Genomic DNA, 24,775 nt, shown 5'->3' with positions numbered 1-24,775 from the left:
AATAGGATGTCCCAGTGATATAAGCAAGGTAATAGCAGTGATATAGTTGTTTTTAAGATGCGGTAAAGATGCAGCGAAGACCATGAAGAACCTATAATGACTATAGCTCGCCCTCTTCGCTTCCTCCGCCTTCTTCGTCCTGGTCTGGTGGCGGAGGAGGCGGGGGTGGTTGTTGGTTCTGGGGCATATCGGAGGGAGGAGGAGGCGGCGGGGGTGGAGGGTGTTGCTCGTCGATGGATTTTCTGCTGGTGGAGGAGAGGTCTGAGCGACGTCTTCGGCTGGGGTCTTCGTGTTCGCGGTATCGGTCTGAGTTGCGTCGGTCTCGGGGCGGGGGTCCGCCTTGGGGAGTGGTCAAGTTTTGGGATACGATTTCGTCGATCCGTTGTTGGATTGGGTCGTTAAATGAGGCGTTGGGGCGCCCGCCGCTGCCGCTTGGACGGGGGTCGCTGTCTCGACGGGGGAAGGTTCGCGGAGCGGGAGGTAGGGGGTGTTGGTAGCGGTGAGGAGGGGGAGGGAGATGACCGTTTGTTTGGTGGCGGTCGTGGGGTAATGAGCGTGACCCCGTTGCTCCCTGGGAGGAGTTGAACGATGTGGAGTTGGATGCGTTCTTTTCGGCTGAAGCATCTTGTGCAGCGGCGTCTGAGCCCATGCGTGGTCGTTTCGGAGACCGTTCACCATTTGTCGATCCCTGGTCATGGGGAATGGGTGGTTCTTCTGAGCGGCCTTGGGCTTCGTCTTCGGGCTCCCTCGACCGCTTCCGTCCATTCGCGGTGTCTGTTTCACGCAGGGTACCAGCCGGGCTGCCAGTGCGCGGGATCCTGGTCTTCTCAGTACCCTCGTCTGCGAAGATGGGGGTGGTCGGGTAGTACTGGCTATGTTTCTGCATGGCATTGTTCTCGTATAGTTGTGCCATTCTTGTGCACGCGCGACGCACCTGCGCCAGATCCACGTCGACCTGCTCCCACCACGGCCGGCCAGAGGCGTCGTCCTCAAATCCCACATCGCAATGTCGGGCGGCAGCGTAAAGGGCAGCGGCAGCAATATTTCGAGCCGAGAATTGCAGACAAAGAACAGTGAACATAGAGTCGTTGACGAAAGCCCAGGCAGCGTTGCGGAGGGGTTTGTTCTCGTTGACGCCGAAATAACAGATGAAATCGTAGAGGATGCGGTAGGGTTGTTCAAGTTGGAGATCGAAGCAAAGGGCTTCCAGAAGGAGGTCCTCGTGGTGCAGGATCGTGTCTCGCCATTTCCAGAACTCCTTAGACTGCTCGTCCACGACTAGGTTGGGTTGTTTCTGCGCTACCCGACAACATGCAACCACCAGCTCTCTCATCCTCCGCACATTCTCCTCCACTTTGGTCGATAAGAATAGCGCGGTGGCGGCAATCGGATAAGGGTGCATTCCCGGTCGTTGCGGCAGGTCCACCATGCTGTAGCGCATGAAAAACCGGTGAAGGTAGACGGCGGCAGTTGCAATGGTGAGCTGGGGCAATTTTAACATGATGCCCACTTGGGTGATGAAATTGACCCCTTTACTGCGACTTGTATGTTCTGCCTCCAGTGTCATACCGTCAAGTTGCGACGGCGCACGCGTGAGCTCCTCATCTGTAAAAAGCCATTGGGCTTGTGTCGCAAGAAGGACGGGGTTCGATGGTGCGGGCACAAGTTGCTTCTCCGCCGGCTGTGATGTTGTGGACGCCATGAAGGATTGTGTTGTTATCCTTGCAGGAACAGGATATCTGTAAAGGCGGTTGAGGTCGATGATATGGATAAGAGAAAGAAGCCAAGTTCGAAGGACTGCGAGTAGGCAGAATCAACCATTTAGTCGACCAGTGAGGCCAAAAGGAAGGACAAGAAGCGCCGAAGCTCCGTCCTCTGCTGACAACAAGAAGCTAAAAGTAGGTTGTTAACAGATCAAATCAACCATGGCGCGAGAGACCCTTCATCGCATCGTGGGCCGAGCCCGGATTTAAGGCCAGTCGCACTGTTGTGTTGTTGGGGGAGTGCTCTGCTCAGAGACCGGAGAAAGGTAAGAGAGAAAGTATCGAAAAAAGAAAAACCGTTCAAAGAACGGAAACAAGGCGGTGGAAATTGTTCGGTAGAGGATTCTCTCCCCTGCAGATCTGGCGGTGGTTTTTGTTGGAGTTCGAATGATCCGCAGCCGGACAAATGCGTGATCTCAGATCGGATCATCAAGTTGTTCCGGCCTAGAACTCGCAGAACAACTCGTTTACATGCATCAATCAACTCGAAATACACATCATGGTATTGGAACTATCCTGATCCTCTATACAGGTTGGGATGCAATAGGTGGTATCACTGCTATCAATAATTGTAAAACTCCATTGAGTTCATTATTCCGCTCCAAACTCCAAACGAACGCCATGCTTATATATGGTTTTGAAACACGGAAAAAAACACATAACTATTCCAACAATGCAACGATAAAGAAGGGAGAATTACTCTTCCTCGCTGACTTCACTCTCGTCATCGCTAGGAGCATTGTAATGGTGTAATGACTGATGATTTCTAGCCTCCTCTTCCCGAGCACTTTCTTCAAATGCAGCCTCCATTTCTGCCGCTAAAGCGTCGTCATCCTCAACCTCATCTTCATCAGCTTGTGTATTGTAACTAGGCTCTACCCTTCCGGAACGAGTAGGCATCCCTGCGTGCCCAGCAGGGGAGGGCAACCGGAGATCCTCGATATCCTCATCTTCATCTTCTTCATTATTTGACGGTGTATTGTTGGAAGAGAAGTGAGCAGGGTCAATTCGGAATGCAGGGCGAGATGGTGGCGGCGAGCCCATGTCAATGATAAGGTCTCCGTCAATGATGATATTAGACCCGGGTGAAGGAGCCGGCTGTTGGGATAACAAAGCGCTGCTTCCATTTTCGAAGGATGGGGATTTGGCAGCTTCGATCGTGTCGTCTCGAGCAGGCACCTTCTCTTTCGCGTCCTGATCGCGAGGTACAGGCTTGGAGCTTGTCTTGGGGGTCCCTGCGCTATCATGCTTGGCAGGCTTAGCAGGTTTGGGGAGACGAAGAGGGTTGGACTGGGTTTTGGGACGAGGCTTCGGGCTAGGCTTCGGACTCGGTGTAGGTTTGATAGTCGCAGGCATTAATGGGGTATTGGCTTTGCTTGTATTATAATGAGGTTCTGGTGTAGCGTTGTCTGAGACCGACTTGTCGTCGTCGGCATTCTCCTTAGGAAGGAAATGCCGGAAGTCGTATGGATTACTGTCATCCGCCGGGCCATCATCGTTCCCACTGGCATGATCTGAACCCCGATCGTCTCCTGAGCCTTGGTCGTCCTCCTGCAAAGTCCGAAGCTGTTCATACTTTTCTAGCACTTGCTTCTCTGTCTTCGCTGGAGCTGAGCGGAGGTTAAAGTTGAGCTGCGCCGCAACCGGTTCTAGGACAAAGGCCTTTCGATGGGAGTCGAACACCAATACCAGGTTTCGCTCTTCGGATTCTGAAACAGCTTGGTCTGGGTCAACGCTGCCTTGGTAAGAATATGTTAAGGTGTTCTGTTCAGCATTCGGTGCCTTGTCCGTAATAGTAAGGTTATAGTGATCCCTCGACTGCGACGACCTGGTAATGGTTTGTTGTGCGGTCGCGGACTTTGTCTTGTAATTATATTGGATATTGACCAGCTTTGATCGTGAAGAGCCATTTTTACCTGAGAGCCTGTCGCCCAAAATAATGGGGTACTCGGCCTGTTTGGTAGGATCGATCAATCCGGTTGAGAGAGCGGGGGCGGCCATCGGGTAGAAGGTTTAACCACGGTGGGTGAAGTGAAATCCCGAAGTTTCTGTTCAATGACTTGTTTCTCCACACCGACTATAGGCAGACTTTCATTCCTTGGTGTGAGTATGGACAGGTCGTGCGTACGCAAGGGAGAAGGACGTCACACAAGAGACGGCAGTGAAGACGACGGAACGAGGGTAGCCGGCAGACCAGCACCGATCAAAGGGTTATAGGACAGACATTCAAAATGTATAGAAACAAAAATGATCATAATATATATAGAACAATTGCCCCTAATCTGGGAGGGAATTAAAAAAAAAGAAAAGAAAAGAAAAAAAGGGAAGATGAAAGAAAGAAGGGGAGGGAGGGAGAGAGAGAGAGAGAAAGAGAGGAGGGAAAGATGACGGACGGAGAAGCCGGCGGTCCAGACAACGACCGGCGGAGGTCAAACGGCACCCGCCGCTAGTGCCCCATACGGCTAGCGCGCCGAACCGGAGTCCTGATTTACTCCTTTCAGCAAGTAAGAACGCTTATCAGCCGCAGTCAGATGAACAGGGCCAAACTTCCTCATGCGATTCCAAGCCCTTGGACAGGTGAGGCCGCCCGTAAGGTCCCCTTGGGGGATCCGGATGCTGCATTCCCTCCAGTGAGTTGCTCCAGCCGCCCTGCCAGGGCTCGGTGCTTTCTCGTCACCTCCTCCCACTCATAGGCCATGTTTTCTTCGTCCTCGTCTCCCATATCGCTCAGCTCCGTAAGAATCATTCCAAAATCTCCGCCCAATCGTCCTAGACTGGCGGCGCAGTATAGAACTTGGGTGAGAAGACTTTCGCGCGAGCTCTTGTCCCGAACATTCGGTAGGTATGCCCGCAAGGTATCTGTCAGTAATTGGACCAGATGCATGGGAAACGTTGCAAGTGCTGGTGGAAGATACTGTAGTGGATCTTCTTGCTGAGCGGGTCGCGGTGTTGTTGATTTAATTCGCGCGTCAATCCCTCGCAACCCTGTCACTGCTGGATCTGACTCGGACTGGTTAGGGGTAAAGATGTTCTTGTACAAGGAGACAATAGCGAAACTCTGCTCGCGGAAGATCTCAATATAACGCTTTAAGAACTTCTCTGTTTGGTGTCCATCAGACCAGGACCCGGGCTTCTTCTCCGTACTCTGAGTTCTGCGGTGCGATTCTTGGTCTGCGAGCTCTCGTAAGGGATCTAGCGCTTCGAGCGTCGTTACCAGATTCGCCAATCTACAAATCAAGAATAGGGCACCAAGGGCGCCTTCTCCTGTCCCAGTTCCTCCGTCGCTACGGAGATTCTCCAGTTCGGGGGCAACTCGCCGCAGCCAACCCACAGTTCTCATAGCAGCTGCTAGTCGGAGGTTTTGAGCCCGAAGACCGGTTATCAGATGCGTAGTCATATCCTTCATGGCGTCCTCAGCTTGGGCGGAGACATCTCTAACTAGAGGAGAATCCGGATACAGAGTTTGTAATCTCTTAATATGCGCATACACGTCTAATGCCGCTGAATATGTCGTGGAGGATGAACCACCTGCCGCCCCGGAACTTGCGGCTGCCGAAGATACGGCAGTTGAGAGCAACGTTGGCAATTCTAGAATATCCGACAATCGGTCAACATTCCTTGCTAGTTGCATTACTTTCTTCCGCTTCTCCAGCGCTGCATTCTCAGCAGCTCGACTGTATTTCGACGAAAATAAGACTGCGTCTTCGTCAAGCTTCGGAATCGCATCCCGTAACTGCTGTGCATCTCGAGACAACTGGGGGATAGAGTTTCGTAGACCTGAGAGGTTGTCGGCGGAAGAGATGAAGGTTTTATGGGAGCGGTTTGATAAAGCTTGAAGCGATAGGATATTTGAATGCGATGATTGCGCGAGTGACTGTGGCTCGGTTTCTTGCAATGCCTGGAGTGAGAGAGTGGGCAACCGGTTGAGGTACTGCGCAGTGGTTGTATCACTTTCAGGGTTCAATGGGGTGGGGGAGGCATTTGTGGGCACCAAGTGCGGCGTCAGAAGCTCATAAAGATAGTCCGCCATGATGTAGCTCCCTTGCAGGTTTTCCAATCTAGAAAGATAAGGTGTGGGGCATAGATGTCCGGCAGGTTTGTTGGAGAGAGGAACTGGACAACTTTAGTTGAGAGACGCGATACTGTACGGGAGCCGCTGCGGCAACTAGCGCAGCATCTCCGAATGTCTCCCCACTTTCACCTTGCCCGTCCTACTAAGTATACCTCTAGTGTTGTCTTATGGGATTGAATAACGTCCGGACGTTGCATTTTCATTTCTCATTGCTTTTTCTTTTTTTTTTTTTTTTTTTGGTGCCTGTTTGAATATCACGTTTAATTTCGATTTTTATGCTCTATCACCCACATTTATCAACAGGTCAGTCGGACAAGTTAAGGCATTCCGTCTACCTGCAGACAATCACTACTGCTGCGAACCAGAATCAACCACTAAGAATAGTTCAATCAAAAAATAAAAATAAGATATAATAATAATATAATTCCATTGTATATTAGACAAATCTGAAGGGATAGGCTTTGTTTTGGGCAGTGCATTCCAGATTTCTCATTATCAAGAACACATCTTATCTGGATTCTTGAGCCCCATGTCTGATTTGAATCTTGTCTCACCTCGGATACTCCTCGGGGAAAGCCCGTGGAAACAGCTATTCATGAGCTTCTCGGAGTGTCCAAGCTCATAAGTAGTACAGCTTTAAGATAGAAGAACCCATACTTACCATGATATGGGCCAATATGGAAGCGGCTATTAGTATTCGAGACTTCAGATGATAGGGGACGATTACATCACTGGACAGACTAACCGGATAGGGTAACTATCAGGTACTGCGCGGTTCCCGCCTTGCAAACTCACAACTACCTTTACGTCCACGCTGCTTTCTTCGTTCTCGCGTTCTTTTGGATACACCGCTTATTATTGTAGCCCTTGCTGGTTGGTCCATCCACTTGACACGTTACTGGCAGTGCCTTCAGAAAAGTTCCTTGGAAGTAACCGTCTTCCTGATCTTTTCAACGCCGCCTGTGCCCCTCCTGCGAATGCAGCCTCAACCATGGGGAAACCGCGGGTGAGTCCTCTAGAACGATCACGTATGTGTTCTGTTTAACTCATACGGACTAGATAATCATTTTGATCCGCCATGCCCAGTCAGAAGGCAACAAAAATCGCGAAATCCACCAGACTATTCCCGATCATCGGGTAAAGCTCACTCCTGAAGGGCATCGACAAGCCCATGAGGCCGGTTCCAAACTGCGCGCCCTCTTGCGACCCGATGACACGATCCATTTTTTCACGTCACCCTATCGCAGAACCAGAGAAACTACGGAAGGAATCCTTCAGTCGCTAACCTCTGACTCTCCATCTCCGTCGCCCTTCCCCAGACACACCATCAAGGTATACGAAGAGCCTCGACTGCGAGAGCAGGACTTTGGTAACTTCCAACCATGCTCTGCTGAAATGGAGCGCATGTGGCTGGAGAGAGCGGATTATGGTCACTTCTTCTATCGGATCCCGAACGGCGAGTCGGCTGCTGATGCCTATGACCGGATAAGCGGTTTCAACGAGTCGCTGTGGCGACTTTTCGGAGAAAACGATTTTGCCAGTGTTTGTGTCTTGGTCACCCATGGTCTGATGACCAGAGTCTTTCTCATGAAATGGTACCACTGGAGCGTCGAGTACTTTGAAGACCTTCGCAATATCAACCACTGCGAATTCGTAATAATGAAACTCAATGAGGATAATGGGAAGTATGTGCTGCAGAACCAGCTCCGCACATGGTCAGAGTTGAGGAAGGAGAAAGAACTGGAGAGACAGCGAGATCGGGCCATGAATGTAATTCCTCCAGCGGTGCCAACATCATCTGAGTCGCTCGTGCCCATCCGGCGTAAATGGGGCGGTTGTCCGGACGGGTGTAACCATGGCATTCGCAGGAAGGGCTCTACACGGTCTAATCGAGCAAATGGAACGGATCTTGCTCGGAATACTCTTGATACGCAGCACAGAAAGGCCCATGACTCCATTTATACTCATAACCAGCCAACACAAGAAAGCAACAACGGCCAAGGATCCTCAGCGGAACTGAAACCGCAGGTTGAGGGACAAGTTCTAACAGCGCCCGAACCAGCGCTTGGAGACAGTTCCAAAGACGCAAGGCTCTTAATCAATACTATTCCTGTTCACTCTGCACAATATGATTTCCTCGACCGTAAAGAAACCGCCAACCCCCAGTCCACTCGATCCGACTTCCCGCCAAACGAACCCAATAGCAACAATCAAGAGAGCAACTTGAACACTGCAACCGCCAGGGCAAGCCCCATCCCCAAGCGTCCAGACCTATCCAGGTTTCACCGCGACAGCGAGGACCACCTCCTGCATCCCCCGCGATCAAACTACGCCCTCCTCCATCTCAGTGGCCGCGACGGAGGCGGCACATTAAGCGGAGCCAACAGTGTCGCACCATCGGAAGACGAGCGCGAGGACAACCCCCCTAAACCCCCAACCCACCAACCAAAGCCCTCCCACGACCTAGGCAACGACGGCGATGACGAGGGCAGCGGTACACAGGCACAACGTCTCCGGCGCTCACGCTCTCACCACACCCATCACCGTCATAACCACCCCACCCCAGGAAGACGGCACTTATCCAAGAAACCACCCAACGGCTACCCAGACATAGACCGAAACCTAGACAGCGACCACCCAGACTCCTCAATCGACCACGAAGAAGATCCAGACCCAGATTACCACGAACACAACAACGACGACGACCTAGAAGCCGCCAGACGAGAAGACCAAAGTATCAGAGGAAGCGTCTACTAACCGATGCCCACCATATATTTCCATTACTCTATTCTGCCCGTCTCTTGGAACCAAACATAATACACACCTTACCCTACCTCACATGCATCACGACATGAACACTGACGATGAAATCTTATCTACTTCACTGTAACGCGCAGCGACCTGTGCCCCTTCGTTTCAAAAGACATCGATACCCGACGTTTTACTTTTTCTCATACATCTTCTACCTCTTTTTCTCTACATGATACATAGATACGACTACACTACATACATAGTTTCAGTCGGTTCGTACATTAATTGAATTATTGCATAACTTCGTTTCATAATTTTCGAATAAAGTATACTAGAAAGATTGGCCGAGGTATTCTCGTACGATTACTAGGTAGTTCATGGGACTCAAAAAGTGAAATATACCTTTGCGTTAACTGATCCCCGAAGGAACCTGTCTGCCGTGTTGAGTTCGGAGAAGTCTATCGAATCATACTCTTATCATGTCTACTTTAAGATACAAGAGTTAAGGTTCAGAGGACTGAAAATATGGCCTATTATTTTATGGGAAACTCGGATTTTCATCGATTTTCCACTATTTCATATGGTATGTCTGAGAGAAGTTAAATCTAACTTACAATCAAGGAATGAAATTGACAGTAGGACAGGTGCTTAAGCAAACACCGTGAGAAGAGAAAAAAAAAGGTAACACAAAAGCACATGGTGAGAAGGGGGAGTATCACTTTTTTGGATTGTCTTGCCAATGACGGACGGGATAAAATATAGAAAATTGTAAGACAAGCACGGATCAATGGACAAGTCGTAACAAATGGTAAATAACAAAGGTTGAGTGTTCAAAAAGAAAATAAACTACAACCGAGAGAAATAATCCTCGATCCCGGCGTCAGAGCAGGCCGGATGAATTCTCGGGGTGTGACGTCGTAGCATCGAGGAAGACTCCGATTAAAGTGAAGAGAAGAATGTGACAGCATCTGCCAACCGAAACAATGCAACAAGCCGGCAAGGGAATCGAATGAAACGAGGTATTAACGCCATGGTACTCAAGGCAAGAAGCTGAGTAGAAGGAAAAGTGGTAAAAAGGGAAACCAAGGTCCAAAGTCAACCAACGTCAAGAAACGCAATCTATGAGTGACATCCGCCAGTAGATATGCCCAACCAAAACAAATAAGAAAAGAAAAAGGAAAAATGAGAAGAATGGAGAAAGGGGAAATCGAAAAGAAAAGAAAAAAGGCTGACGATATAAAAACGGGAAAACATCATGAATGTCGTGACTTTTCACTTCAAAACTTGAAGTCCAACGATCTTTGCAAGTGATATTCGAACACGATGGGCAAGTTCCCATAAACAACGATATCGTATCAAATCGAGATGAAAGGGCCTATGCCTCGTCGTAAATACATGTCCGAGCTGTGTCGTAAATGTGGCACTTGTTCGAATATCGCTTCGCGGCACTTTTTTTCGAAATTTTTTTTGTTTCAAATATTTCAGGGAAAAGGCGATCCAAGGGACTTTTCAGACACAACAGTAGGAACCGAAACCGAATAAAGGAGTGTCATCACCAGACCGAAAATTGCGAGATGCGGTATCATCAATAAACAAAAGTGAACAAGTCTAACGAAAAAAACAGAGTGGTCGATCGAACTGAAAGAGCATTGTACACCACGGATTCCGGAACAGCCTGGCAAGCCACCCACTAGCCGGCAAGGATCGGTTGCATTCCGCCGAAAGCACCAGCGCACATGTAGTGCTCAACGTGTTTAGCACAATGCAAACAACCGCAGGAGGAACCGTGACCTGTCCATACGCTCTGTGCAAAAGGCAACGCATATGACGGGGTATGGTGGTAGGAGGGCGGTTGCGACCGTGGCATGTACTGTGGCTGGGGAGGGATCCAGGTCCGGGAATATGGCGGTGGCGGGTTCGTATAGGCCCACGGCCCAACAGCGTAATAGTCTGGGGTGTTAGGACCACTGTGGGGGGCCGACGGGGGCGAATACTCAGACGCCGCCGGGTTGAGCCAGGAAGTCTCAAAGTGAGAGCTACGCTGGTACTGGGGAGGGATGGGACCTTCAGGGGACATGAGCGGCTTGGAGATTCTAGAACTCCTGGACACGTTAGTGTCGATCGGGGCCAGGTTGTGACGCGAATCATGCGCCCGGGCGGTCTTCGCACGCCACGTGTCCCAGTGAGAGCGCCAGGATGCGAATCCGTCCTGATCGTCATAGATGCGGTCGTGAATCTTCCACTCAAAAGCGAATAACCATTCGAGCTCCATCGTATTCAGCTCGCTCACAGGGATGTTGCTGACCTCCGCCCACGATTTGTTCTGGAAGGTGTTATCGTCCAAAAATTTGCTCCCCAGAAGGAGGGCTACGGTGAGCATCCGGTAAACTTGACCATTGCCAGACACAAACACCTTGGAAGAGGACAGCATGCGCATCCTGCTGGCTAGATAGTAGAGACCCAGAAGAATCGTCGAGCTTGGCAGGCGAGTCGACGACAGAATCTGAAAGACGTACTTCCGGAATTGCGGCGGGACTGACGTTCCTGGGTAGACGCTTCGCGCGAAGTCAATATCTGCTAGGTGAATTTTGGTGTTGTACAAAGCATACATTCCCTGGGCCATCTCAGCCACAAAGTCGGACATCTGGTCCATCTCATAATCCAAGCGGGCGGCAACACCTCCGGTAGCCTTCTCCTCCTTGCGCTGCTGCTGTTCGGGTTGCACCATGATGTCTTGTCGGCGGTACTGAGGCGGGATCGCGCTGTCCATAGGGGGTAACTGGACGTTGTTTCGAAGGGGAGGCAGCACATTCGCGGTAGGCATCGGACCGAACATGGGCTGGTTCATCATGGCCATATCTCTGCCACTGCGCATCGACGACGGGTGCATGTTCATCGGGGCGGGCTTGGAGTAGCAGGACGATTGGGAGTACTGCTCAATAAATTCACAACCGCTCTGCGAGTAGCGAGGGGGAAAGGCGGAGTGGCCAACCACGTAAAATGGGTGCTCGGAGTCCATTCTGCCACCGCTCATGATGTGGGGGGGAGTGGGTGGTAGGCCTTGAAGGCCTGGCGCGAAGAAAGACGGCATAACGAAATAAGAGAAGAAAAGAAAACCAGTTCAGGACGGAGAAGGTAGACGGTTCTGGTGCTGTACAGAGTAAGAGAGTCCCGTCAGTATATTATACCACAATGGTAAAATAGACCTTCGCTAATCAGGGCAACACAGAAAATTGAAATGCAGATACGAACCGTCTACACGTCTGCCAGGCCCTGATCCTGGGGGGAGAGCGTTGCTCGGTGAGCCGCGGCTCTTTAGTTTTGCGTCGTGAGTATCGCTTAGTAAAATAACATGGAGGGATTCTTCAACAGCACGTATCAAAACCGGGAACGCGGTTGTAAACGGATGAAAGTCGGAGAGCGAACGAAGTGCGCTTTATTTGACTGTTTGCTTTTCCTTGTTGGTCCTTTAGTGGGAGTCCGTGAATCCTTTCTTTTCGTTGCGTGGACGGTTGTGGCCAAAAACGATGCAGTCCAAAGGCTGGGGCGAATAGAGCCAATGGTACGATGTCACCAGAGAAGAATTGAGGCTAGCGACAAAGAGGACTCGTCGGGTCAGATTGGAGCCAAGGAAGGCGGCGGGGGAAATTTCCTTTGCTTGATGTGAGAAGGAATAAAGGTTACTTTCTCACGCGTTCGAAGGAGACAGCCCCAGTCCACGGAGACAACGACACTTAGTGAAAAGCTCGTTGAGGGTTAAAGAGGCAAGCGAAAGAGGAATATATGGGAGAAAAAAGTTCCCGAGAATAGAAACTCAACAAGATTAAGGGACAATGGCGGTTAAAGGTGGAGGGAAAGAAATGGAGAAGGGAATGAGGCGAGGGGGAGATTGAGAGAAGGATGGGGGGAGGGAGGGAAAAAAGAAGTAGAGTGAAGGGCAGGAGACGGAGAGAAAAGAAGACTAGTGGTAAATTCAGAGGTGTCAGAGAGTGTTAGTAACCATCGTCCGTTGAGGATTGTGGATTGAGGTTGATCTCCGGGTCACGGGTTAGTCAGACTCCTGAACGAGTAACGAAATTCTAAAGGAAGTTTGTTAGGGGTCCTTTCCATTCAATGACTGTCACTAGATTCATCGTGGGAATCTTCCGAAGGTAGTCTACACTAAGTAAAGTCTAGTACCATCCGTCTGTCTGTACTAGGCCCGTACACTGTCTCCAATCTACCGGCCGGACGAGTCGGATTTTAGAAATATAACACAGATTTTTTTCTTTTCTTTTCTTTTCTTTTTATTTTTTCTACTATTTCTTATTTACCCTACAGTAAGTTTGGTCTATCTATCCGCCGGTCAGGAGGACCCGGAAATAAGAGAAAAGGGTGAAGAGAAGAAGTAATTAAAAAAATAAAAAAAAAGGGTGTTAAGAAATTAAGAAGATAAAATAAGACCGAAGAATAATAATAATGATAACCATGATAATTAAAAAAGCAGTTAGAAATTAATTCTGAACCGTCACAGTGAAATTACCACCGCCCAACCAAACCACCCGGAATCATGAAATGGCGGGAAAAGAAAGCACCAGAAGTTCAGAACAAGAGGCCAAGGGGGGTTTGGCCCAGCCGCAAGACCCGACCGGGAATCCTCTTTTTAGAGTTTTTCCTTTTTAAACAGAAATTTCTTACTGTATGTACTCCGTATATTAATTCTCCCCCCGTCATGGAATTCCCCAAGTGAGAAGCGCGGCCAAGGGTTTCAAGTTTAAGGGTAGCGAAAAAAAAACACCAAAAACACTAAAAAAAAATTAATAAAATAAAAATAAAACTAAAATTCCCCTAACTGCAGTGTGATGGCATGGTACTCCATCGCGCGAAAGGACGGTTACCAAGAGAGACCAGAACACTCACGAAGCAACCGGATCCATGGTTCGTTGCTGGATTCCTTAGCGGTCTAGCTGAAGCTCTTGTAAAAAATTGAACAAGAAATATTAAAAATCATCATACCCTGAATGGTGATTTGTGAAGTGTAATTCGACTTTCATCATGCACCACAATTCGTTTAAAACAGTAATAATTTCATTTGAATCAGTCTTGGAAGTCATCTGTCCACCATTCATTAGGGGTTCATCTTTGGACAAACAGGAGACCGCCATGCAGATGGGGCACTTCCCCTCGGGCTAGTCGTCGGGGTGAGTGAATGAGGTTGGTAGGTATGAGAGAGCCTGCCGCTGGAGCCGTTTTTGGGGATCGTTTTTTTATTTTTTTATTTTTATTTTTTTATCTTAATTTTTCATATTTATTTTTTTAACCCCTTCTACTTTGATACCACCAACGAAAGAGAAAGAAGTCGATTGTTCTGATTCTACACTGATCCCTATTCATAAGATAATAATAGTAAAAGAGAAGTATAAGGGAGAAATATAGGGTACCATGCATTACATCTGAGGATCATTATAATATGGATACGACTTTTTGATTTAATTTTATTTTTGTTTTCTACGTATTTTCTATTTTCTATTTCTATACTCCGTAATGATAGTTCATCGACGGATCCTAATAATAACCCATCAATAATCTATGCAAATGCACAAGAGTCATAAAAGGATCAAGACAAGAGGGAGCAGCAACAGAAAAAAAAAAAAAGAATCAAAAATAAAAATAAAAAATAACAAGGCCCATCACCAAATAGGAGGGTGGAACAGAAGAGAGGCAATGCGAGGCTGTGGAATTCCCCAAAGCTAAAGAACCAGTGACCGACTTGACTGGGAGCACCACCGACCCAACAAGGCAACACTGATGCAAAGTCGCAGTCACACTCTCACTGAGTGATTGGGAAGGGGGGCACAGGTGAACTACTGCGATAGTTGACTGCCCGCAGTGGAGTATTGTCGTACTCCATACCTGGAGAGTACGTATCAGAGCGAGGCCGTAACGCCCGTTCTTGAGCAAGTCGACCAGAAGAGAGAGAGAGAGAAGGGGGTGACTCGCCTCGAACCTTCACGGTGGGTTTTTCTGGTACGTGCACCTTTTCCTTTTCTTCTCCCCGTGCTAAAATAATAAAGTAAAGAAGGGAAAAATTAAAAACGTGTCTCTCCGGGTGGTACGTACGCCGAACACACTACGTACTTTAAGGGGACTAGCCTTTAAGAAAAACTTAAAGAGTGGGAAGATCCAGGGCTTGGGAACTTGTCTATTTTCGGTCATGGAAAATCCAATCGAGTTCCACTATTCGAAAATTCAACTCTCTTCAGACGAACGGGATTACCTAAGAGGGGATAATGCGAGGGTCACGGGGGGGATGATGACAAAGATTGATGATCTTTCAAGAAGTTCTTCTGTTTGACTGTGTTTGTATGTGTTTGTATGTATGTATGGGTACATACACACATAGTACATAGTACATAGGCATAGAATCAAAGAGTGAACTTGGTCTCACGGTGGCAATTCATAACATCATAACCCAGCCTCAGCTCTCTATTATGACACCATGTATCCAAGAAAATACAAAGCAAGGAAAAAAAAACCTGGTGGCAAGGAGAACGCCTCATTTTAAAAACATGACCACTGTACCAGTCAGACATGGCGGTAATGTTCCCGTTAAAAAAAGCCCGTCAGAAGTGATGTACGATGTATGTAGTCGCACATACAGACACACGCATAGACAAGTACACACAGCCGGGTCAAATTAGGCATATCCCCGACCAACACTTATTGGAAAAGTAAAGCAGCCTCTCGCGTACATCCGGGAAACATTCTTCCTACATACTCCGTAATTCGTTGCTCCGCCGACGTCAGATGAGACGCTGACTGACGGACTGCAGTTGTCCAGGCATCACTAGATTCAAATAATTTCAGAAGGCCTCCATGAAAAAAGTCGTCAGTCATCCGATGGCTGGACTGTCCAGCTCAGCTGCTGCGCGCCCTAATTTGCCCGGATCCCCTCGTCATTCGGGGAGTGTGACAACCACCAAACTACCAACCAGATGGATGGAAATATATACCCAGCCACTGATTAGCCCCCCTCCCTCGTTTTCTTACCACTGGATGTATGTCTGAGTCAAAGTCCATGGTCGAATGACTCTGGCCAAGATGGGGGAGGTTTTTGTTTTTTAACGCATCCCCATTATAGGGTGGTACCTATTCAGGTACCATATCAACATCACCCATCTCACAGCACATCGTCGGGGGTCCAACGAATCACTGCCCCATCAGTTGTATAACCAGACAAACCACACCCGTCCAACTCACTCGTCAGTAAGGTACGCGGTGTCCCTTCACCAGTCCTTAGTCAGACTGCACATCATCCACGGTAGGTACGGATGATTGTACATATGTATACATGATGGTTTTATCTACATGGCATAAAGATCACCCTTGCTGGTCCATCTCTTCATCTAGAGATCTCGGGAGAATGGAACGGGGGAGTTCATTATCTGATTATTTTACCTGAGAAAACCCATGCTCATGCAGTCAGAACAATCCGGTAAAGTGGGGGTGGAACCTGCGTAAAAGTAAAAATAATAAAAATAATAAAAAAATACAAAAAAATACAAACAGGACATCGATGCCCGATGACCTGACCTATCCTATCCCATATTACCTCGCCATGCTCCCTGACGTAGGGAAAGTAAAACCACTCATGAGTCCTTGGGTTTAGGAAGACAAGCCTCCGAAATGTCTGTTGGGTTTGACTTCCAACTAAGAAAAGAACATCACGAATGGCATCGGTGCCTGTCATCGGATAGTTGAGGAACCTTAGAAAGCCAGAAGAGGGACGATGGGTGGTGAGGGGTAAACCGGCCGAATCGCTGCAATATCGTTCACATCAGTTCGTTAACCGCCCACTAACCCGATCATCGCCAATTGACTCAATCCCACCTGGAAAGCAGCACGATCTAGAGCCTTAAAACACCCAACCTCCAAGTTCTATACTTCGTGTGGATTGGACATACACCCTAGCCAGTCGGCTATCTTCGGTTTCCAACAACAACAAGCCCAAGTCTATTTCTCCCGTGACTTGGAGAGGCTTCGGATTCCCCAAAGACCGTCCTGCGGCTAGGGGGATTTCGGGCTCGAATCTAGACGGCAGACCAAGACGAATCAAAAACCAAGAACAATTGAGGAAAAAAGAGTGATCAGATAAAAATATGTCATTGACCGACAGTAATGCCCAGATTCATCTTTTGTCTATGCAACTAACTCCTAGTTTTGCCTCCTACACCTGCCACGACAATGGAAAGAATTTACCCGGTAAATCTTATGGTTCCGGGGCCACGACATGAATCAAAAGAAGCCCAGAACGTAGTGGATATCATCGAACAAAGAAATCGAGATAGCGAAAAATAAAGAAGAACAGAAATGAAATCAGCAAGCCACTGGGGAGGCAAACACAATGTCATACTCGTGAGACCAGTGACAGCCCTGTCACCGATCATGGGATCCCATAATTTTATACCTCCTGCAACACCAGACCAGTCGCCAAATGTAGACGTTCGTAAACATAAGCAGAAAGAAATTCCAAATCGTAACTCGTTCAATCCAGGCAATCCTGTGGAGCAACCCGATTCTCAAGCGCAACCATGCAGGATTCTGGAGCCCTTGTCCTGGTTTACTCATCCTTCAAGCCTCCGACTAGGCCCCGGAGAGCATCTAGAATGACCGCCTCGTCCTTCGGCTCGCCACCAGGGAATGAGCTTTCCGTGGCCTGTCCAAGAACGCGGGCGCGGGCGCTCTTCAGCACTTCCCGGATATAGTTCTTGTCTTCATAATCCTCCATGAGAACCGCTTCGAAGTCATCAATCGCCTTGTTTGCCCGGTCATTGAACGAAGACGTTTCGGATGTGTCCATAGGGCCCGAACTGGGCTCGCCTGGGGCGACACCAAGGTTGGGCTGGTGTTGCATAGGTGGGCCTGGGTTGGGCGGAAGATTTTGAGATGGCGGGTTCATTGACATGGGAGGCGGTGGTGGCGGAGGTGGGTTGGCTGGCGGATAAGGTGAGTGATGCTGGGGCTGTGCTTGCATGGTCTGTTGCTGCGATTGCTGATACTGAATCAGCTGTGGAGGGGGGTCGGAGGCATATGGGGAAGTGTATGTGGACGGCGTTGTCTGAGCAAAAGCAGGCGGGAGATTGTTCCTTAGTGGACTTGGTATGGGGAAAGGGGTAGAGGCGGCGGGTTGAGATGGTGGCGGATAGGGACTCGATTGCTGAGGTGCAGGTGTAGGAGTAGGTGCGGGAGAAGGTGCAGGGTACGGATTTGATGGCATTGACGGAAACTGGAAATGAGGGTTCGCCATGTTTGCCTGCCCATTCGTTGGGTTGGAGTAGGCTGGGTTCATAGGAGGCATGTACTGCGGAGCCGCAGGCATCGGCGGTGGCTGTGATGGCGGCGGCGGCGATGGACGCCTCTTCTTCTCCTTTTCAACAGATGCTCCTGGACGTAGTTGCCATGACCATCCTTTACCGTCTCTCTCGGCATGCATAAAGAGATGACTATTGCCGTTGAGGTTGTGTCGCACACTGGACGTCCAGCCTTCAGTTTCACACTTGAAACGAAAATAAGGATATTTAAGCTTCAGCGCACGGTAGATCTGCTTCAGCGTCATCGGCGTGCCAGCCTCAGTGAGAGCATCGAAGATAAGAACTGCATAGTTGTAGGGCGGTTTGGCCAGATCTTCTGGAGTATACGCAGATTCTGGTGGGTAGTTGGGCGAAGGTGAACGTGAGGGCTTGCGCTTCTTGACCGGAGGAGCTTTGATGAAGTCCTCCGGGCGCTGGTCCATAGGAAACTGTCCACCTTCTGTAGAAGGCAGAGGGAAGTCCATAAGGGTGCCATCGGGCTTCTTCCTCTTGGTGTACTTCCGCTTTTCAGGTTTGGATCCAGGAGAATCTCCACCCGTGGACTCCTTGGGTGTAGTGGCAACAGTAGACGTAGTCGTGGTCTTTCCGGCCTTCGGCCGGTTGGCAGGGGGAGGAGTGACACCTCCATTTGCCTCACGTTTCGCAGCCAACTTCTGTTCCCTGGCCAACTCGGCCCGTTCACGCTTCGACATAATGCCATCCTTGGGTGGCCGTCCCGGGCCTCTACGACGCATAGGTTGTTGACCGTCAGCAGAACTTTCAATGGACGGTACTGGGCGACTTGAATCCGGTTCTTTGGTTTTAAGAATGATTTTAGTGGTCTTCGGGGCATCTTTGTTCTCCGTACTTTCAGATTTGCGGCGTTTCTCATCCTCATCGTTCTCCGTTGCAGGGACCGAAGCTTGTGCATTTTCTTCTTCTGCCACGTAGGGCTCCTCGACCCTATCAGCACCCGTCTCGCCAATTGGTACATCTGGAAGTAAGAATCGTATTCGTACACCTCCGATTTGGATGTAATCGCCGCTGTGTAAAGGTCTGATCTGACCCGGCGATAACCAATCAGCACCAATGAACGCACCATTTCTCCCCATAACCTCCATCTCAAAGAGATTCTTATCAAAATTATATGCAATCTTTACATGTTTCCGTGAGATACCTCGGTGTCCGGCGGCACTACCATCTGTTGTGGCAGGGGGGTGGATCGGGATCGTTGGACAAGAATCCGGGGACGGAAGCAAAGCCAAAGCATCAACTGGTTTTGCGTCTCCACCCTCGTCATTCAAAGATTCCATAGCAAGAGCGTTGTAATCAGTTGTATTCGACTGTAGCTGAGCCGGCGTCGCATGCATCGGAGCTCCCAGCTCGGCATGGGAAGAGTTGGACGATCGCCGACTTATACGAGAGGGAAGATGTGGAGGAACATCAGGGTCAAAGCCCATAATTCCACCACGGTCACTGACGACACTGCCTATTATGCCGCTGCCTTCATGTTTCATTCGGATGGGAGTATGCGACGTATTTCCACCACTTGAACTTTTCGCGCGGGTGTGTCTCATGACCTGTCGGACCTGCAATTCGCGCTGATGGGCGGCCCGGGCAGCCCGTACATCTCGCCCGAGAATAAAGGAATATGTGTTGCAGTAGAAATGACCATCGTCGAATTCCAGTTTTGCAAAAGCCTGGATGCGAGGCTCTGATCCCGCGATCGAACCGGTGTCCTGTAGATGTCCTCCTGAGTACCCAAGGGCTGATAGGTCAGCGCTCTGGGAAAGGTAAGCAGCTGTAAGCATCTCATTCTGTTGTAATGCCTCGAACGGGTCCTTGGCAGCGCCAGTGATATCAAATGGTGTAAATAGGTCGGAGTGGTCTAGGCCCGACTTCGAGAAGAGTAAAGGGTCCGTGAGGCCTTCCGAGGGGTCGGCATGTTTCAATGATATGTTCAGGTCCCCATCTGGGTTCGAGAATGGTACCTCCGGTGGTTGATCGGAGTTTTTCTGTTCTTGCTGAGACTCCGGCAACTCGTTCGAGTTGGCCGGGATCTGGTCTTGGCCCCCGGTCGGGTCTGAAGACATCGCTGTGGTTCCTGCAGGCGCGTCCGTCGACCACTGTCCATTCATCCCATCATCGATATCCTGGGGTTGGTTTGTGTCTTGCGCTGCGGGTACGGAGTGTTCCGCAGAGGGCCCAGGTCCGTCGGAAGGCATTGACGACTGGTTGCCGAGCAGTTGAGCCAAGAGCGCACTGGCCGCGGACTGACGCCTGGTATCGGTTTGCGAGCTTTGTTCGACAGCGGAAGGAGGAAAAGCATTCTCATCGGGCTCGGACTTGACAGGCATCATGCCGGAGGGAGAAGTCAAACCATTGGAGGGAGCGTCGGGGGGGTCGGGGGCAGAATCGTTCAAAGCGCGGATTGCGGAGTCGCTGGGCGGGGAGGGGGACCGATGGTCGTCAGGTTGTTGAGAACGACCATAGTCATAGATTGACGACATATTGGGACCAGCATCAGGCGGTCGATGGCCCACCGCTGGCGCTGTCATGGTCTGCGACGACGACATGACCGGCGGCTGCTGCTGGTTGAAGAAAGACAACGGGCTGGAGGGATGAGAGAAGCTGGGCGGTGAAGTGAGGCCATGGAAGGAGACAATCTGACTGGCAGGAGAAAAGAGGAGCCGGTCGTTTTTTTCTTTACTTTTTTTTTTCTTCTCTTTTTTTCTGCCGCTTTTACTGGTCCGACGTCCCGTGGTCATGTGATTACAGGTACTGTACATGTACGGTACCGGTCTGGATCTCTGATTGTTCTCGTGTATTTGGCGGCATTGTTTAGAGTTGTTATCCCAGGTTACTCCAGGAGGTACCGTATACATGCATGGAATGACTGGATGAAGAGCTCACCCCTGTGAGAGATTCATAACCATGCCTGATGGTGTTGGAGCTGTGATACTGTCCGTATGATGCTTGTACACTAGTATGTATCTATGTCCTGTACATTGACCCATACTCGCTCGTACCAAGGCAGATCATCCATTCTGTTTCAGGTTGCGATCTCCCATGCAATTAAAAAGAGTTGACTCGACGTTATTTGCAACTTATGGGCACAGACCTGTACCAGGTACCTGCGAAGAAGAAAAAAAGGTGTAACTACCAGTCGGGAAGTATAAGTATACCACAACAAAGAACCAAAAGAATTCAACTCCAAAATCTAAATACAGTAACGCCAAGAAATCCCCTGCATTACTTGCAGTTTCTCCTCCACGGATCCAGAGATGGTAACACCACTTCGGTTGATCTCGACAGAACTTTATCTCATGAAGCTATCACTATCAAATCTGGGGAATACATATAGATAACGATAATATAACGCTTATACCAACTACCAAGTTTGTGCACTGTCATATATAAGTGCCTTATATTCATATTCCCATTGACATTTAATACCGTACCATCAATACGAAAAACTCCCCAAACTCCGCTCCGACCGCAAAGAAACAAAGAAAAGAAAAAAAAAAAGTCCCCAATAAGCCAGAAATCAACCAGCGAAACACCGACAAACCAAGAAAAGGAGGAGAGAAGAAACAGAGAAACAAAATGCCCCCAAAATCCAAATCCAAAAAGGACATCGCTCCCCCCAAACAACAGCAGCAACGACAACAAACCCCCAAACCAAATTGGCCTCCTCTCCGCCCCCTCATCCCCTCATCCGACCTCACCCTCGATCCTCTCCTCCCCGACCAAATCTACCTCATCCCAAACTTCTTCACCGCAAACCTCTGCAAAACCTACGTCTCATTCCTCTCCTCCCTGCCCCTAACCACTACCCCTGGGAAGCCGAAAAAGGGCGATGCCGTTCGCGTCAACGATCGGTTCCAGATCCAGGATGAGCGGTTTGCGGAGTCGTTGTGGAGCGGGACAGCGCTGAAGGACCTGGTGATGAATGGGGATGGGGAGGGGGAGAGGTCGATGAAAGAGATCTGGGGCGGGGAGCCTTTGGGGTTGAATGCGAATATTCGGATCTATCGGTATTCGAAGGGGCAGTTTTTTGCCCAGCATTGTAAGTTCTTTTCTTTCTTTTTCAATCTTCTACTCTCTGTGTGGTTCCTGGCCCCTGTATAGGTATGTTTTTTGTAGATAAAATGCAAATTTAGAGGTTGTACGGATGTATTGTATGATGCAGAAGCGGTTCTGCGGACATCATTGTCTACGTGCGGGGAGACTAATGGTTGCAGACGACGACTCCAACACCCTCACTTTCTCTTCCCCTTCCCATCCCTCTCAACCTGCTCGCACCACGTGGACCCTTCTTATCTACTTGACTACCTGCTCAGGGGGCGAAACTATCTTCTACCCGGAATCGACTCGCGGGAATCGCAACCCCGAGCCAGTTTCAGTGGCCCCTGTCACGGGCATGGCACTACTACATCGGCATGGCGACCGATGTCTCCTGCATGAGGGCAGTGAGGTTTCAGACGGCGAAAAGTGGGTGTTACGGAGTGATTTGGTGGTCCGGTAATGAGTTTCGGTCTTCTAGGCCCCATTAGTACTTACTACGCTACTCCCGAGTCATGAGTGTGCCTCTGATCATGGATAACAGTAGTCCTATTTGCACAAGAAAAGGCTCTCAGCTATGACGCGATATAAGATGCCATATACGAGATTGACCATGTACATATGTGTATATTGACCACAGTTCAGTGACGAGGTCAACATTGAGATGGTTGGAAAGAAAAAAGGATGCAGCTGCATGAAACGGACCAACTGTAGGTATCAAACGGTTGGTCCAACGAAAATCAGTTTTCCTGCATGTGACCACCTCCTAAATCACCTTCTTGAATATTGGTGAAACAAGTACTAAAGACCAGTCATGATTCGCCGACAACGTGAGGAACTCTTGGATTCCATCTTTCGTATCTGGAGACAACACCCGATGCCCCCCTTCACTAGATCCCTTAGACACCCAAAACAAGACATACAATTAGCAATTAAAGGAAAGATGAAAAAGAAAAAAATGAGACTGATGATCGCATATCAAGATGGGGAGGCGGGGATGTTCACTCCAGCTTCTTTGGAAACGCGACAGATCTGCTACGAAGCTGCAGGCTTCGGTTGAATTTGTTCATACTCAGCTCTTCTCATGATATCCTCCACAGGCCCTAATAACCGTTTAAATCCATCCCGGCCGAGCTTCGCCACCTTGACATCAGTCTTAGCAACTATGCTGGCGGCTCGGGGTTGGTCGTCCAGAAGAGCAAGCTCTCCAAAGTAATCGCCCCGTTGATAGGACTTCACCGGTCTATCCACGCCTTCCTTGAATGCCTCTGCCTCACCTGACTCGAGAAGGTAAAAAGCGTCGCCTGGATCACCTTCCTTGATGATACTAGAGCCAGCTGGAAACTTAATCGCGTCTAGAGCATCGGCAATCTTGGAACGTTCATAAGGCTTTAGGCTGGAGAGGAGCGGAACCTCTTCCAGGAAGGCCTCATACATGCGACGTCGCTGGAATGCGGAGTCCATGAGAATCCTTCGGAATGTGATACGGTCCAAAGCCCACAGGGTACTCTTCGAGTCGGTGGACACAATTGTCGCAGCTCGAGGTGCGTTGTACATGAGAGCCAGTTCTCCGAACGAACCTCCGGGTCCAATTGTACCCGCCTTAGACCCCATTCCATCGGAACCCGATTGTACTGAGCCTGATGGGTGAATGTAGACGTCGAAGTGACCATCTTCCACGATGTAGAAGTAATCACCTGCATCGCCCTGTGAGATCACTTTAATTCCCTTGGCAGGAATGGGCTTTTCGACCAGGGCATCGACCACAGTCTTGAACTGGTCATCATCAAGGTGAGAAAACAGGAAGTTGCCGCTGACGGCGGTCTTCAACCGGGAGACCTGTTCTTCGGTCTTTGGGTGGTGCGGGGGCACCCAGCTATCTGAACCGGCCGAGGTGGGGTTCAAAGACTCAGCAGACACAGATGTCCGACGACCCAATGCATAGTTATTCGGGAATCCCTCATTCAAGGCACCTGTCGGGCGAGGTCCTTCAGGGTGTTCGTCAAAGTCGTCATGGTCTTCTCCATCCCCAGAAGGGTCGGCAAAAGGACTCCTGCGAAAACGTATTCCCCCGCCTTGTTGTTCATTAAATACGTTGCCTCCAAAGAGGTTGTTTCCAGCGGACGACAAACCTGCCGCCGAATTTGCAGTTTGAAAGGTCGGGTCAGTTGGTGACGTCACCTCCCACTCCTCATCCTCTGAGATCTTTCGAAATGCTGAAGTTTTATCATCTTTTGTGCCCACCTTGAGCTGGGGGCTAGCGCTGGAGAAAGAGCTTTCAGCCATTGTGTCGGCAGTAGGGCCGGAGGAGAGAGCTCTCCGGCCACAGGGAAGCGGGGAAGACGTGTGGAAACCGAATGCCGCGACTTGAAGTCGCTAGAGAGGAAAGGCGGAAGGAAGTTGGCTGGACAAGGTTAGATATGAGGTATCGTGAAGAGGAAGGTTAGAAAGAAAGAATAACGGAAAGGGTTCTGGAAGTAACCAGGTCGGTAACAAGAGATGGAAAATAGTGATGTGTGAGTGCACACAGGAGCCTGAGCAGCACAGTCAAGAAGGACGAGGATGAGGGGCGGGTAGGGAAACCGACAGGAAGCACAAGTAATGGATTGGGGTCTCCGCCCAAAAGTGGGTATCTCAACGAGAAGTCTAATTGGAGAATCTAAAGACGCAGCGGACCAAAGATGGTGTGGTCTATGATGGATGATTTCCCGAGTGGTAGCTCTGATGGAGACTCCAGTACCACAATGCCTGCTGTGGCTTGACGCAAAATTGTTAATTGATAGTGTAGTTTCAGT

The 24,775-nt window shown here is 49.6% G+C and overlaps 8 protein-coding genes across 8 annotated transcripts; 2 read left to right on the top strand and 6 right to left on the bottom strand.

The window, feature by feature from the left end:
• Positions 1 to 100: 100 nt before the first annotated feature.
• F9C07_2654 (putative cyclin) lies at positions 101 to 1,702 on the bottom strand (the record flags this gene model as incomplete). Its single annotated transcript, XM_041284786.1, has 1 exon — positions 101 to 1,702. One exon carries the CDS (start codon positions 1,700 to 1,702, stop codon positions 101 to 103), a length of 1,602 nt encoding a protein of 533 aa, XP_041142973.1.
• Positions 1,703 to 2,459: 757 nt separating this feature from the next.
• F9C07_2655 (RNA polymerase II transcription elongation factor-domain-containing protein) lies at positions 2,460 to 3,764 on the bottom strand (the record flags this gene model as incomplete). The annotated part of the gene is made up of 1 exon (XM_041284785.1): positions 2,460 to 3,764. The coding sequence occupies one exon, from the start codon at positions 3,762 to 3,764 to the stop codon at positions 2,460 to 2,462; it is 1,305 nt and encodes a 434-aa protein (XP_041142972.1).
• A 223-nt stretch (positions 3,765 to 3,987) lies between these two features.
• On the bottom strand, positions 3,988 to 6,073 carry F9C07_2129761 (dor1-like family protein). Its single transcript, XM_041284792.2, has one exon. It carries the CDS (start codon positions 5,791 to 5,793, stop codon positions 4,315 to 4,317), a length of 1,479 nt encoding a protein of 492 aa, XP_041142971.1. The 5' UTR covers positions 5,794 to 6,073; the 3' UTR covers positions 3,988 to 4,314.
• Positions 6,074 to 6,826: 753 nt separating this feature from the next.
• F9C07_2225974 (phosphoglycerate mutase family domain protein) lies at positions 6,827 to 8,592 on the top strand (the record flags this gene model as incomplete). The annotated part of the gene is made up of 2 exons (XM_041289855.1): positions 6,827 to 6,841; positions 6,895 to 8,592. The coding sequence occupies 2 exons, from the start codon at positions 6,827 to 6,829 to the stop codon at positions 8,590 to 8,592; spliced, it is 1,713 nt and encodes a 570-aa protein (XP_041142970.1).
• A 442-nt stretch (positions 8,593 to 9,034) lies between these two features.
• Positions 9,035 to 12,936, bottom strand: F9C07_2277674 (uncharacterized protein). The gene is made up of 2 exons (XM_041284791.2): positions 11,839 to 12,936; positions 9,035 to 11,737 (listed from the first exon to the last, which is right to left on the bottom strand). Exon 2 carries the CDS (start codon positions 11,675 to 11,677, stop codon positions 10,277 to 10,279), a length of 1,401 nt encoding a protein of 466 aa, XP_041142969.1. The 5' UTR covers positions 11,678 to 11,737; positions 11,839 to 12,936; the 3' UTR covers positions 9,035 to 10,276.
• Positions 12,937 to 17,185: 4,249 nt separating this feature from the next.
• F9C07_2225972 (forkhead domain protein) lies at positions 17,186 to 20,491 on the bottom strand (the record flags this gene model as incomplete). The annotated part of the gene is made up of 1 exon (XM_041284784.1): positions 17,186 to 20,491. The coding sequence occupies one exon, from the start codon at positions 20,489 to 20,491 to the stop codon at positions 17,186 to 17,188; it is 3,306 nt and encodes a 1,101-aa protein (XP_041142968.1).
• A 1,030-nt stretch (positions 20,492 to 21,521) lies between these two features.
• Positions 21,522 to 22,443, top strand: F9C07_2661 (uncharacterized protein; the record flags this gene model as incomplete). The annotated part of the gene is made up of 2 exons (XM_041289854.1): positions 21,522 to 21,984; positions 22,160 to 22,443. The coding sequence occupies 2 exons, from the start codon at positions 21,522 to 21,524 to the stop codon at positions 22,441 to 22,443; spliced, it is 747 nt and encodes a 248-aa protein (XP_041142967.1).
• Positions 22,444 to 23,015: 572 nt separating this feature from the next.
• On the bottom strand, positions 23,016 to 24,266 carry pkaR (camp-dependent protein kinase types I and II regulatory subunit; the record flags this gene model as incomplete). Its single annotated transcript, XM_041284783.1, has 1 exon — positions 23,016 to 24,266. One exon carries the CDS (start codon positions 24,264 to 24,266, stop codon positions 23,016 to 23,018), a length of 1,251 nt encoding a protein of 416 aa, XP_041142966.1.
• Between the last annotated feature and the right edge of the window lie 509 nt (positions 24,267 to 24,775).

The sequence above is a fragment of the Aspergillus flavus genome, chromosome 2, assembly GCF_009017415.1.
Source record: "Aspergillus flavus chromosome 2, complete sequence".
NCBI classification, from domain to species: domain Eukaryota; kingdom Fungi; phylum Ascomycota; class Eurotiomycetes; order Eurotiales; family Aspergillaceae; genus Aspergillus; species Aspergillus flavus.
The sequence above is the reverse complement of the archived record's forward strand: the minus strand, read 5'-3'. Positions and strand labels throughout refer to the sequence as shown.

Coding starts and splice junctions, on each gene's coding strand:
- F9C07_2277674 (XM_041284791.2), bottom strand. CDS start 11,677: ATGCCGTCTTTCTTCGCGCCAGGCCTTCAAGGCCTACCACCCACTCCC.
- F9C07_2129761 (XM_041284792.2), bottom strand. CDS start 5,793: ATGGCGGACTATCTTTATGAGCTTCTGACGCCGCACTTGGTGCCCACA.